Source organism: Chlorocebus sabaeus, chromosome 29, assembly GCF_047675955.1.
Source record: "Chlorocebus sabaeus isolate Y175 chromosome 29, mChlSab1.0.hap1, whole genome shotgun sequence".
Lineage (NCBI taxonomy): Eukaryota > Metazoa > Chordata > Mammalia > Primates > Cercopithecidae > Chlorocebus > Chlorocebus sabaeus.
In genome coordinates this window covers 5833814-5847621 of record NC_132932.1, presented here as the reverse complement: position 1 = coordinate 5847621, position 13808 = coordinate 5833814, and the positions used below count along the sequence as shown (strand labels likewise).

Here is a 13808-nt window from a genome sequence, read left to right as displayed (position 1 = left end):
ATGTTTGCTACCCATCTCAGAGGGATGATTTGAGGACCAAGGGACTGGAATACGCTAATGAAACTAGTAAGTGCTGTGCCAATGCTAGAGATTTTTATAAACAAACACAGAAAGGAAACCATGGACTACGAAAGTATTTCTTTACTTTTAACATAATTTGCAAACATGAACAGACCCCCCAAAATGGAGAATACAATTCAAATTCTGTTGGTTGGTGCACAACAGGACATATTCGGGCATGCTGCTGCACTATACTCTATGTGCTCAGATGGAAGGGGCTCTGGGCCTAGCTTTACTATTTGAAGTGTTTTAGTCATTCATTCCTTTGAAAGGATTTAAAGAGTCTCTATGCACTGGTGCCAGGCACCATCTATGCATGGGAGATTCAGTAGTGAGCAAAGCAAACTAAAGTCCTTGTCTTTATTCTGGAATGTTCTCAGATCTTAGAACAATCTAATTTTATTATCCCATGACTTCTACAAATAATTGCCTAATGAATTATTAGTAAACATATATAGAAGACAGTAACTGTTTATGATGTGAAGCTTTTTTTTTCTATTTTGGAGTACAGAAGAATCTATACTATATATAATATGTATAATATGTATATATAGTGTATTATACATACGTATATATGTATGTTATACATATGTATATTATTAATAGTTTGTATATATATAGTATGACACTGGCCAGGTTAATGTGGGAGGTATGGTAAGATGAGTAAGGTATGGTAAGCTGGAGTGCGGTGGCGTGATCTTGGCTCACTGCAACCTCTGACTCCCTGGTTCAAGCTATCGTTCTGCCTCAGCCTCCCAAGTAGCTGGGATTACAGGTACTCACAGCCACGCCCAGATAATTTTTGTATTTTTAGTAAAGACAGGGTTTCACCATGTTGGCCAGCATCTTGATCTCCTGACCTCATGACCCACCCACCTCGGCCTCCCAAAGTGCTGGGATTATAGGCGTGAGTCACTGTACCTGGTCACTTTTTTTTTCCTCTTACTTGATGCAAATGTCAAAATTCTGTCTGTATTAAACCATACTGTAATGTCAGTTGAGTTAGAATAATTACTATAAACACAGAGCCAGCCTTTAAAATATATTTTTAACATTCCAGTTACAGATAAAGAACTCACTGGAGCATGGTGGAAAGGTTACTAGACTGGAAGTATGGGCCAGGTTCTAGCTTTTGATTCAGCCACTCATTAGCTTCATGACCACTCAATTCCCTTTGGCTGGGCCTTAAGTTTCCTCATCTTAATCATGAAAGAGAAAGACCACCACCCTATAAACCTTTTCAGCTATCTTTAGTTTTCCTTTGTCATATGGTCATTTTTTCTCCATAGCAGAGAAGCTTGGTAAGGACCAAATTTTCTAGATAATTTTAAATATCCTGAAAAGCTGACTAGAAGCTCTTAGCAATAGCAAATATAGCAACTAATTGGTATTATACTACTGTTCTTCCCATTTTATATAAAGTATTACTAAAGCTAGTTGTTCCCAAAGAAGGATAATAAGGGTTCCAGAAAGAGCCCTATTTTTTTTTTTAACACAGCTAAATAACTTCCCATTTGAAACATATAAAGGGATGCTTAGGTATTATTATCACCAGTAGTAACAAAGGGATTTAGATGAATGATGTCAGTCATTTAAAGCACATGGGAATAAAAAATATATAAAGATGGCTTGTCAGGCTATCCCTAGGTTACAAAAGCAGTCAAATACAGGAGCTGAGGGCAGAACAAGTTAGAGCCAACTCTCACTTCCTATGAGCAATTCTGGACACTATATCTCATGCGAGGTGGTCAAACCTCAAAGTGCTTTCATGTGCAGAGAAACCACAAGAACAAATTAGAGCAATTGTCATAGTAGAGGCAACTTAATTCAGCAAATAAAGTTCAGGACCCTCAAAAATCTATTTATCCTAGAACTGTGTTAGTATATGTACTTGATTTTTTAAATTACTGGGGATCGCTGTTTGTATTCATCATAGAGGTTGTATCACTTTTGGAGAAGTTTTGTTTCATCTGTCATTTTAACTATGGAAATATAATAAAACTGGAGTGAACACGAGACTTACTTGGACTTTTTTTTAACTATTAAAAACTTTTTTCTTTTTCTTCATGTATTTAAGTATGCAGTGTACTACAACATAAATGAAGGAAACTTTATATTGTGAAGAGAACTGTGACTTTCTCAGAAATTCTCTCTGGAGAGTAGTCAGGGGAACAGCATATTTCTGAGTATGTTGAGGCTTTGAGTAAAATAACAGTCCTACTCGTGAAAGCGACCCCAATGAGGATTTTCATAATGTGTGTAATGTATTTTGATGATGCCACAGTCATCAAAAGTGTCAGATATGGGCTTCTCTGCCCAAGCAATTTTCTTTCATCATCTGTATACTTTGTATATATTCTACCATTAAAAATTAAATTTTGACCTTTATGCCCAAATTATGGCACTGATCATTAGTGCTCAACACGATAGTTAAATATAATAGTTCAACTGTTAACATTTGTTATTTTATATTAGCATATGTATCATACTTGGGATGTTCTAAACCTGTCAACAGAACAAAGAAATAATAAATCCAAATTAATCCAAATCATTTGCTGGTCAACTGGAATAGATTTTTGCACACACAAGCTATAGATAACTGAACCATTAAGAAAGAAGATTTTTAAATTGAAAAGCAAAGAATTTGTACTTACTTGCATTGGTTGCCTTGTGGAATGTTTGAAAAAATTCTCTAAGACAGTATTTGGTGTAACTTTTCGAACTGTCTCTTTAATGCCAAACGATTTTGCTAGAGGTGAAGCAACAAATCTACAAAAATACGAAAAGAAAGAAGTTCAAAATCTAAGAATAAATCCACAATGACACCAGAAAATTAAAGCTATAACTTTAGGTTTCTAATGAAATCAATCATTCGTTTATGTTGGCACTGGGGCTACCTATAGTCAAAATCTGTCTCTCGACACAGAAAAGTTTCAGGCCATACATACAAGCAATAATTAAAAAAAAAAAACAACATTTGCACAATTCTAAAATTCATTTTATGTTAATCCAAATATATTTAGAGATAATATTTAGGAAATAGAATAAGCTGTTCTACTTAGAATTTTAAAGACTCCCAGGGATTGAAATAAATAGGAATTCTGTTAGAAAATGTTTTATTTGGTGTTATTATCTTAAAGAAATTACTACCTTCCGATTTCAAGTTCTAACATAAGAAAAAATGGCAGAACTCTAGGGCAAATACTTAACAATAGGATTGATGGGTGATATGGCAAGTATACATTTAACTTTATAAAAAACTAGCAAGTTGTTTTTCAAAGTAGTTGTACTATATTGCATTCCCACCAATAACTTGTCAGAGTTCCAGTTAGCCCATATCCCTGCCAACACATGATACTGTCAGCCTTGGCAGTTCTACTGGTGTGTAGTGGCTTTTTGTTGATTTTCCATTATAATCTTTATTATTTCCAATCTTCTACTTGCTTTAAATTTAGATTGATTTTATTTTTTCTAGTCTGTTAAGGTGGAAGTTTACATTATTGATTTGAGGTCTTTCTTCTTTTTAAATATAGGTGTTTGCAGCTATAAGTTTCCCTTCAAACACTGCTATTGCTGCGTTCCATTAAGTTAGTATGGCATTTTCTTTTTCATTCATCTCAAGTATTTGCTAATTTACCTTGTGATTTCTTCCCTGACTGGTTGGTTATTTAGAAACATGTTATCTAGTTTACATGTATTTGCTAATTTCTTGATTTCCTTCTGTTCTTGATTTCTTTTTTTAAGAAATGAGGGTCTCGCTATGTTGCCCAGGCTGGTCTCCAACTTCTAGCCTCAAGTGATCCTCTTGTTTCAGCCACCCAAAGTGTTGGAATTACAGGCATGAGCCACTGTGCCTGGCTGTTATTGATTTCTAATTTCACTTCATTGTGGTTGGAAAACATAATTTCTATTTAAATCCTTTCACATTTATTGAGACTTGTTTTATAGCCTAATATGTGATCTATTCTGGAGAATGTTCTTTGTGCATGTGAGAAGAATGTGTATTCTGCTGTTGTTGAGTAGAGTGTTCTATAGATGTTTGGTAGGTCTAGTTGGTTTACAATATTGTTCAAGTCTTCTATTTACCTGTTGATAATCTGCCTAGCTGTTCTATCAATTATTGAAAGTGAATATTGAAGTTTACAACTATTATTGTTGACTTGCCTGATTTCCCTTTAATTCTGTCAGTTTTTACTTCACGTATTTTGGAATTCTGTTGCTAAGTATGTATATGTTTATAATTGTTATATCATCTGGACAGATTTACCCTTTTATTATTATAAAATGTCCTTTGTAGTAACAATTTTGAAATCCATTAAATTACATTTTGTATGATATTAGTACAGCTACTCCAGTCCTCTTTTGGTTACTTTTTGCATGGTATCTTTTTCCATCCTTTTACAATCAACTTATTTGTGTCTTTAAACATAACAGGTGTCTTTTGTGGACAACATATAGTTGGATCGTGTTTTCCTAACTATTTTATCTATGCCTTTAATTAAAGTGTTTATTCCATTTACATTTAAAGTAATTACTAACAAAACAGGATTTATATCTGCCATTTTGCTGTTTGTTTTCTATATATCTTATGCCCTTTTGTTTATTTGTCCATCACTACCTTATTTTGTGTTAAACAGATATTTTCTCATGTACCATTTTAACTTTCTTTTCTTTTTGGTTTTTTACTATTTTAAAAGTTATTTTCTTAGTGACTGACTTGGGTATTATAATTAACATATTAATTTATAACATCCTAGTTCCGATTAATATCAAATTAATTTCAATAGGGTTAAAAAACTCCATTCCCCTCCCCCTCCTTTGTGCTCTTGTCTCACAAATTACATCTTTATAAACCGTGTTCTGATCAACACAGATTTAGATTATTGTTTTATGCAATTGCCTTTTAAATCAGATAGGAGAAAAAGTGTTACAAACAAAAAATATGGTTACACTATCATTTTATTTTCTTATGTAGTTACCTTTACTGGTGCTATTTCTTCATGTGGATTTGAGTTACTGTCTTGTGAACTCTCATTTCAGTCTGAAGGACTTCCTTTCAAACTTTTTCTATGCTAGGCCTGCTAGTAATGAATTCTCTTGGTTTTTGTTTATTTGAGAATGCCTTAATTTATCTTTCATTTTGAAGGAGAGTTTTGTTTGGTTCACAGTGTTTTTCTTTCATCACTTTTTATGTGGCATTCCACTGCCTTTGGCCTACATAGATGCTGATGAGAAATCAATTCCTAATCATAATGAGAATTCCTTGTATGTGATGAGTTGCTCCACTCTTGTTGCCTTCAAGATTCTTTCTTTTTGGCTTTTGACAATTTGATTATGACATATGTAGGTGTAGTTCTCTTTAAATTTATCATACTTGGAGTTTGCTGAGCTTTTTGGATATACAGATTCAGAATTCAGGGAAATTTTTGGCCATTTATTTCTTCACATTTTTGGGGTCCTGTTTATTTTCTTCTCTCCTTCTGGAATTCCCATTATGTGTATGTTGGTATTCAAGTCTCTAAGACTATTTTTCTTCATTCTCTTTTATTTTGCTGTTTCTCACACTGCTGACTCTTTCTTATGCCTGCTCAAACACGCTATTGAGCCTCTCTCATGAAATTTTGATTTCAGTCGTTGTTTTTAACCCTAGAACTTCTATTTGGTTCCTTGTTATAAATTATAGTTTTCATCACTTTATTGATGTTCTTGATTTGGTAAGACATTGTTTTCATGCTTTCCTTTAGTTCTTAAGCATGTTTTTCTGTAGTTCTTTGAACATATTTAAAGTAGTTGACGTAAAGTTTTTGTCTAATAAGTCCACTATCTAGGTTTTCTCAGAAACACTTGCAATAATTGCTGTATTTCCTGTGTATAGTCCATACTTCTTTGTTTCTTTGCATGTGTCATAAGTTTTTGTTGAAAATTGGACATGTTAAATACTATAATGTGGCAACTATAAAAATCAGATTATTTCTCCACCCCAAAGTTTGTTGTTTTTGCTATTTGTCGTTGTCCATTTGTTTGCTTAGTCACTTTTTTGAATTAACCTATAAAGTCTTATTTGTGATGTGTGAGCACTGAAGGCTTTATTAGGTTAGCTTGGTAATCAGCTAATGATTAGACAGAGATTTCCTTAAATGCTTGGAACCAATAAGCCTCTCAGTCTTTCCTGAGGAGCTCTGTGCATATGTTGGGGCACACCTTCAACATTTAACTAGGCAGTAAGCAACTCTGCCTTAGCCTTCACTTACTGTTTGCACAGAGCCTAAAGGTCATTCAGAGGTGACAGCTTATGGCCTTCCCAGGTCTTTCCTGAGCATGCAGATAGCCATAAACATGCACTAACCCTCACACATAAAAGGGGCCTTCTAGATTTCCAAGAACATGTCAGAATTTTTCAAAGCCTTCTATGCACACCTCATGTTCTAGGTTTTTCTTTTAAGCTTTTTGGTCATTTTATTGTTTACCCCAATTGTTATACACTGTCTTAGACAGTTATGAAGTTAATCAATTGCCTCTAATTGTTTTAGACAAACAACCTCAGGGAAAAGGCTTTTTCACTGGGTGAGCTCTGAGTCAGGTCAGATAAAGACAGCACTGTGAGTAGTGTCTTCCAGAGAACCACCAGACATGTCAGATAATGACAATACTCTGATAATGAGCTTTGAAGGAAATTCTACTCTGTTCTGCTCCTTTCAGTGGCAGCCAGGCTGCTTGCTTCCACTGTAATTGTGGGCCATTGGTTCTTCAAGGCTCTCCTGAGACGGACAGGGCAAGATGGGAAACAGGGCAAGTTAAAAATGTCACACAGCTTGCTATTCCTTCCAAGATTCTGCTGTTTTTCTTAAATAACAGTCCCTAGATCACTATAAGCCTTTGGGTGATTCTCAATTCTGAAAAATAAAACTGACTATGACAATTTTTGCTAGTTTTCTGGTTGCTTTTATGGAAGAAAGAATTTTCAGAGTTTCTCACTCTGACATTTTTGCTAATCCAGTGCATTGTGGTTTTAATTTGTATTTTCCTAATGACTAATAATGTTAAGCATCTTTCCATGTGCTTATTTTCTATTTGTATATCTTCTTTGATGAAGTATTTACTCAAATCTTTTGCCTATTTTTAAAACCAAGTTATTTCTTTTTATTATTGAGTTCTGAGTTCTTTATATATTCTGAATTTAAGTCCTTTATCAGATATATGTTTTACATATAATTTCTCCCAGTCTGTGGCTTGCCTTTCTATTTTATTTACAGAAACATTTCCTAAAAAGATAACTAGTAAGGTATTTTGCATATCATATAATTCAATATTTTCAAGTATACAATTTTTTTTAAATGTATAAAATGACTTCTTAGTAAATTTACTAAGTCGTACAACCATTACCATGAATCAGCCTTAGAACATTTCTATCATTCATGTCTATTGTTAATCTCTGTTTCTTCTTGCACCTGCCCCAGGCAACCACTAATCTATTTTCTGTTTTTATAGCTTTGCCTTTTTGAATATTTAATATACATGAAATTATACAATATGTGGTCACTTGTGTTTGACTTCTTTCACAGAGCTTAATGTTTGTGAGGTTCATCCATGTCATAGCATGTATCTGTAGTGCATTCCTTTTTATTGCAGAACAATATTCCATTGTAGGGATATACACTAACAGTGTCTTGAAGAGCAAATGTTTTAGCTCTTTACCAACAGAAATAAAAGCATATACCCACACAAATTCTTGTACTCAAATGTTCATAGTAACTTCATTCATAACAGCCTAAAACTGTATGCAACACAAATTTCTTCCCATCAACTAAAGGATAAATAAGTTATAGTATATATGTATGTTGAAAGACTATTCAGCAATAGAAAGGAACCACTGATACACATAACAACATGAAAAAAAATCTTAAAAGCATTAAGCTTAATGAAAGAAGTCGAACACAAAAGACCATAGTCTGTATGATTTCTTTTAAAGGAAATCCTAGAAAATACAAACTTATAGTGACAGAAAGTAGATTAATGATTGCTGGTGGCTAGTGGGTAGGGAGGGTATTAACTGAAAGCATTATAATAATTTTTTAGCTGACAGAAATCTGTATCATAATCGTGGTAATGGTTGCAAGATTGTATACATCTGTCAAAATGCATCAAATTTTGGATGAATTTTATTGTATGTAAACCAAACCTCAATAAAGCAGATATTTTTAAAACAAAGAGATTTCCTTATTCTTCCTTCAGTTCTGACAAAGGCACTATCTTCTGCCAGGTCAGTCAATTCTAGGACTTACTGAAGGATAATTTTTGTGTTTAATTAAATGCTGAAAATTTTACTTATGAATGATCATTTATTCTTAAATTCATTTTTATATCGATGGAAGTTGAATAAAAACTCTCTTAAGATAATCTGATTAAATGTATGCCAGTCCAACTTCCAGATGAATTAAGTTCTCGTGAAAATGGTCCCTAAATTTCAGAGACACATAAAAATAAGTGAGTTATGCACCAGATGTACACAGAGCAATGTGGAGAGATCATAAAACATAGTGCTAAATTTTAAAAAAGAAAAAAGAAAAGGTCTTAGCGCAATACCATTTATGTCAACAAGTGATACCGGCACATGAAGCACACGTTTTAATGGGTCATACAAATAAAGGATCACCAAATACACAGAACACAGCAGAGAGGGGAGTGGGAGTAATGCATGGGGAAAAAAGGGAATTAATGAAAAAGTCATCAATCACTCAAGATTGCTCTTATATAGACATATATATACACATATATATATAGAAAGAGAGCATATATATGTGTGTACATAAATATATATAGAGAAAGAAAGAATATATATATTCTCATATATATATATTCTGATATATATATATATACACGACAGGGTTTTGGATAAATAATTGAATTAGTTCATTTATCCAACTGGAATAAATAGCTGGAAAATTTTAGTGGAGAAAACATCCATTTTTTTCACTATTAGAACAACACAAACTGGAAATAGTTTCATAGGGTAGTGTTTTCAATATATTCACTCAGTGCTATCTCCTCAAACGTTAGAAATGAAGAAATTAGGAGGGGAAAGCAAAATAGAATTAAACCAAAGATTTATACAGTAAGGGAACAAAACTAATCTCAAAGCCAAATGAAGCATAACATTCTTCTCTAGAGGGTCATGTGAGAAACAGCATGTGGATAAGTATGCACGTAGATAAATATATACATTCATAGTATCCTTGCTGATATGAGGAATAAATACCTGTTAAAATCATTAATTTAAACAAGAAAGAGAACTACAGTCCTCTTCATTAATTTCAAAGACAGACATAATGATTTTTGTTTTACTGGATCCCTACCTCTTACACACAGAAAAAAAAAAAAAACTTTCTTTCTTTTTTTTTTTTTTTTTTTTTGAGATGGAGTCTCACTCTGTCGCCAGGCTGGAGTGCAGTGGTGTGATCTCGGCTCACTGCAACCTCTGCCTCCTGGGTTCAAGCGATTCTCCTGCCTCAGCCTCATGAATACCTGGGACTACAGGCACTCACCACCACATCCAGCTAATTTTTTTGTATTTTTATTACAGATGGGGTTTCACTATGTTAGCCAGGATGGTCTCGATCTCCTGACCTCGTGATCCACCTGCCTCAGCCTCCCAAAGTGCTGGGATTACATCGCGACCCACCATGCCTGGCCAGAAAATAACATTTTTAACAGAACAGAGTATAGATGTAAATATAGTCATCTAATTGAGTGCTATCCTTCTGTTTCAAATAAATCTAGGAAATCAATCACTTTACCTAATAAAGTGTAGATGAATACAGTCACTTAATTAAAAATCTATTTTGAAAAAGGAGAGAAGAAAGAAGCACAGTAAATATTTGATAAATGGAACTGAAGAGAGAAGGAAAATTGTAAGTCTTAGCCCTAGGAAGAAACTTAGAGATTAGCTTGCCAGCTAGCTTGCCTAAATTTTCATTTTATTGATATGGAATAGAAAAAAAAAAAGTCTGAGAGGAAGAAAAAAGAATGAACTTCTGCTCCCACGTAAATGGATCAAAGTTAGGTTAATTACCAGGGAATGAGTCCCTTAGGTTTGCTACTATTGCAGAATTAAGCCTTCAGACAAACCCATGCAGACACCCAGACAACCCCCTCTTTGTCTAGCATCCCATCAGTTACCTGGGAGCCAAAAGCCTAGACATCCCAGATCTCCCTTTATTTTTAATATTTTTAATAGAATAAAAGGAATGTATCCCTAGGCAGATAGTAGGCATGTTACATTTAAATACTTCTCCTAAATAGATAAAATAGCCTATTGACATAAGATTGATTCCCAGTTCCTGAGGATTCAGAGGTTCTGTGAGCAGAATTTTTCAGAGGTTTTTTGTTTGTTTGTTTGTTTTTTATGTGAGAACAAAATATTGGGAGCAAAGTAGATCTCAGATGAAAAAGTCTAATGTGTATGTTTTAAGACTATTTCCAGTTGGGACAGTTAGTAACAATACTTCTTCAATTTATGTAAGTCGCTACAGATAGGTTACTCCAGCTACCCTACCTTCCTTCAAAGAATGATGGACATACTGCCCCATCATGACCTTATATTGCTAGGGTTGGGAATATATTTGTGTATTTTTAAGTAACAACAATAATAAAAATGTGACCTTCTGATTCTACCACCTGCACCCCTGCCTTGAACTCTTCTGGGACCATGATTTAATCTGAGATAATGTGTTTATTACACAAGTGTTGATATTTGAGCAGCTTAGGTCTCCTTCAAATCATACTTCAGACACATAAAAGAATGCATACAAGATAAACTAATTAGAAACTAGTAGTCTGAACAAAATAAAAATCGAAACATTAGCCACACACACAAAAAACAAAAAACAAAGCATAAGCCACAAACTAAAACTTTCAAGGAAAGAAAATCTTAAATACAAAGTAAATGTCAGTTACTTTCAAATTATCTGCTTCTTTGTTTCTCATCTGTCTGTCTCTCTCTTCTTGATTTTCTAGGAAGAAACATTAATTTCTGATCTTAAATAGTTCTTGGCTAGTTCTAAAGGACAATAATGAACCAGTCAAATCACAAATCTTGGTCACTTCATAGAATGAGAAGATGTAGCACAAATATAGGCTAGGACAAAAGAAAGATGCTTTCTTGTGTTAAATCTATCAGGATATGCTGAAACATATGGTTATATTTACATGAATTTTTAAAATAGTTCAGAAATTTTTGTGTTTGCTATTATCTCTTTAAGCTTGCTTTCTGTATTCCCAAGAGACATTTGTGTACTCTCTTCTGCCATCAGGAGTCTTTCACTGTGAAAGTCTAAGAATTACTGAAACAGTCAGAAAATAAAAAACCAACAACCCTAAATCTGAGCTCAGGAGTTCAAGTCCCGTGTTAACTGTGTGACCTTGGCCAGGTCATTTACCTCTCATTTCCACACATGCAGACTAAGACCACACCATTTGTGATTTTATGTAGCTCTTAAACTATAAGCTCCTATTCAAATGTAAGGTATAAGTGATATTTTATTTATGATATAAGTGGTTCAATCTCCCACTAATGATATAAAAGCTCTGGAAAAAAATATAAACTTATACTTCAAAAAGTTAAATTTTCCTTCCTTCTGTGGCATTAACAGAGATATGGCATTAGTGAAGCAACACATAGTTTTCTGTAGCACCACAATGGAAAAAGCTGAGAGTGAGTTATTGGGAACTGAAGTTATAAGGAGATAGAATAGAGAATATAGACTACAGTTAATCCCTTGAGAAGAAGTAACAATGGTCCTAGGAATTAAGAGAGGGTTGGATTCCTTCCTGATTATTGTTGGAGAGGCCAAGACAGGGACATAACAAGCTGGTCCTCCACAGCTGTGCTGCTTTGGCAACCTAAAGATTTTTCTGGCTCACAGTCCTGGCCAAACTGTGAAAAATGGAGCTGTCCACCAAAAAGTAGGAAATCTGCAATGGAAATAAGTAATAGACCTAGATGCCAAATTCACAGATCACCGGAAACAATGCAAGAACAGCTAGTATTTCAGGATAGTAATTTGCTAATTTTGAAGTTCTACTTTATTTATGCATTCTTGACACGTCCAAATATGTGAGTAAAAAGTAGAATTAACTGTCAGAAAAGAAGTACATTTTCAAATGTTCTCAGCCAGGGTTTAGTGGTATCCAGGGGCTTTCTCTTCCTCCCAGTAGGAATAGCACACTGTTGGCCCCAGTGAAGCTGTTGTTATACAAAAACTTTTTCAAGAGTTCATTAAACAGAGTTGGTCAAACTAGCTCTCAAGATAAGAACCCTGCAAATGGTTATAAACATATGATCTGCATTACAGTTAGTCTTGGCAAAACGATCTCTATCAGATTTTGTCTCAAGTTTTTCCAACTCTTGACATTTGAATATTCTCTTTGCTCCAAATGAATTAATGTGCTAATAACAGCTTTTTGAAATAGAGTCAACTACAGAGATTATAGATGAACATTTATCTACTGTTATCATAACACTAGTACAATTTTAATAAAAAGGCTGGAAATAATATCCATTTAAATTAAATCAAGAAAAAAATAAGTTTACTTTTTCTGAGAAAGAAAACTGATAGTTTTTCTCTTTGATTTCCTTGCACTTTAGAATGAAGGGCAGCTATTAAACCTTTAAATAAACCTTTAAAATAAACTGTACCATATAGCAATATTTGGTTTAGTCTTTAATGAGCCATTTTTGTTATTTTATAGGCATTTGAGAATGATAATGCCTCCTGAGTCATAGACTCTTCTAGCCCAACCTTTCCGGGAATGCATATGCATTGTTGGACACCATGGAAGAGTAGAAGATGAACTGGCTTCCCATATTGTCAAATAAGCTCTGTGGTCTGCAACCTCTCTTGATCTTGATTTTCTTCGTTATAAAACTAAAGCACTCAATGGGATCCATGTTTCTAATTTTTTGTTGTTCAGCCTTTAAATAACATTTGGAGTGCATCTGATTACATTAATTCATCCCAAGAATCTGTGGCCCATTAGTGACAACCTCTGAACAATAGATTCTTTAAGGATCTCACTAAGCCTAAGACTGTATTATTCTAGTGTTAGAGCAAAGAGGGGGAATGAGAAGGAAAGACTAAAGTACTACTTACTTTTCAAATACACGTCTGATAATCAGCAAGAGAAAAGCATATGGAATTGTCATGTATAAATGAGAAGGTTTTACATAGACGAGTCCATCATGATCCTCAAGATCTGACCACTTTATTGTTGGAGGAAGCCAGAATCTTTCCAACCAGAACCATTCTTTAAATGTCCAAAACATTCTAGAGAAATGGAAACAGAAGACATTAGGCTAGTGAAACAAACATGTAACATTAGGATAACATTGATCACCTTCACTCAAAATGCCAAATCCAGAGAGCTTAGAAAATAAGGCAAGAGGCCTAGCACAGTGGCTCATGCCTGCAATATCAGCACTTTGGGAGACTGAGGCGGGCGGATCACGAGGTCAAGAGATCAAGACCATCCTGGCCAACATGGTGAAACCCTGTCTCTACTAAAAATACAAAAATTAGTCCGGTGTGGTGGTGCACACCAGTAGTCCCAGCAACTCGGGAGGCTGAGGCAAGAGAATCGCTTGATCCCAGGAGGCGGAGTTTGCAGTGAGCCAAGATCACGCCACTGTACGCCAGCCTGGCAACAGAGCAAGACTCCATCTCAAAAAAAGAAAGAAAAAAGAAAGAAAATAA

The 13808-nt window shown here is 34.4% G+C and overlaps 1 protein-coding gene across 1 annotated transcript in view; it reads right to left on the bottom strand.

Annotated features, from left to right (window-relative positions):
* CERS3 (ceramide synthase 3) overlaps positions 1 to 13381 on the bottom strand; it is an 89216-nt gene extending 75835 nt beyond the window's left edge. The window contains exons 1-2 of the mRNA XM_007990569.3: positions 13209 to 13381; positions 2715 to 2829 (exon numbers count right to left, since the gene is read on the bottom strand). Of these exons, the coding sequence (XP_007988760.2) occupies positions 2715 to 2829; positions 13209 to 13381 (288 nt within the window). The remainder of the gene's footprint in view (positions 1 to 2714; positions 2830 to 13208) is intronic.
* Positions 13382 to 13808: the final 427 nt, after the last annotated feature.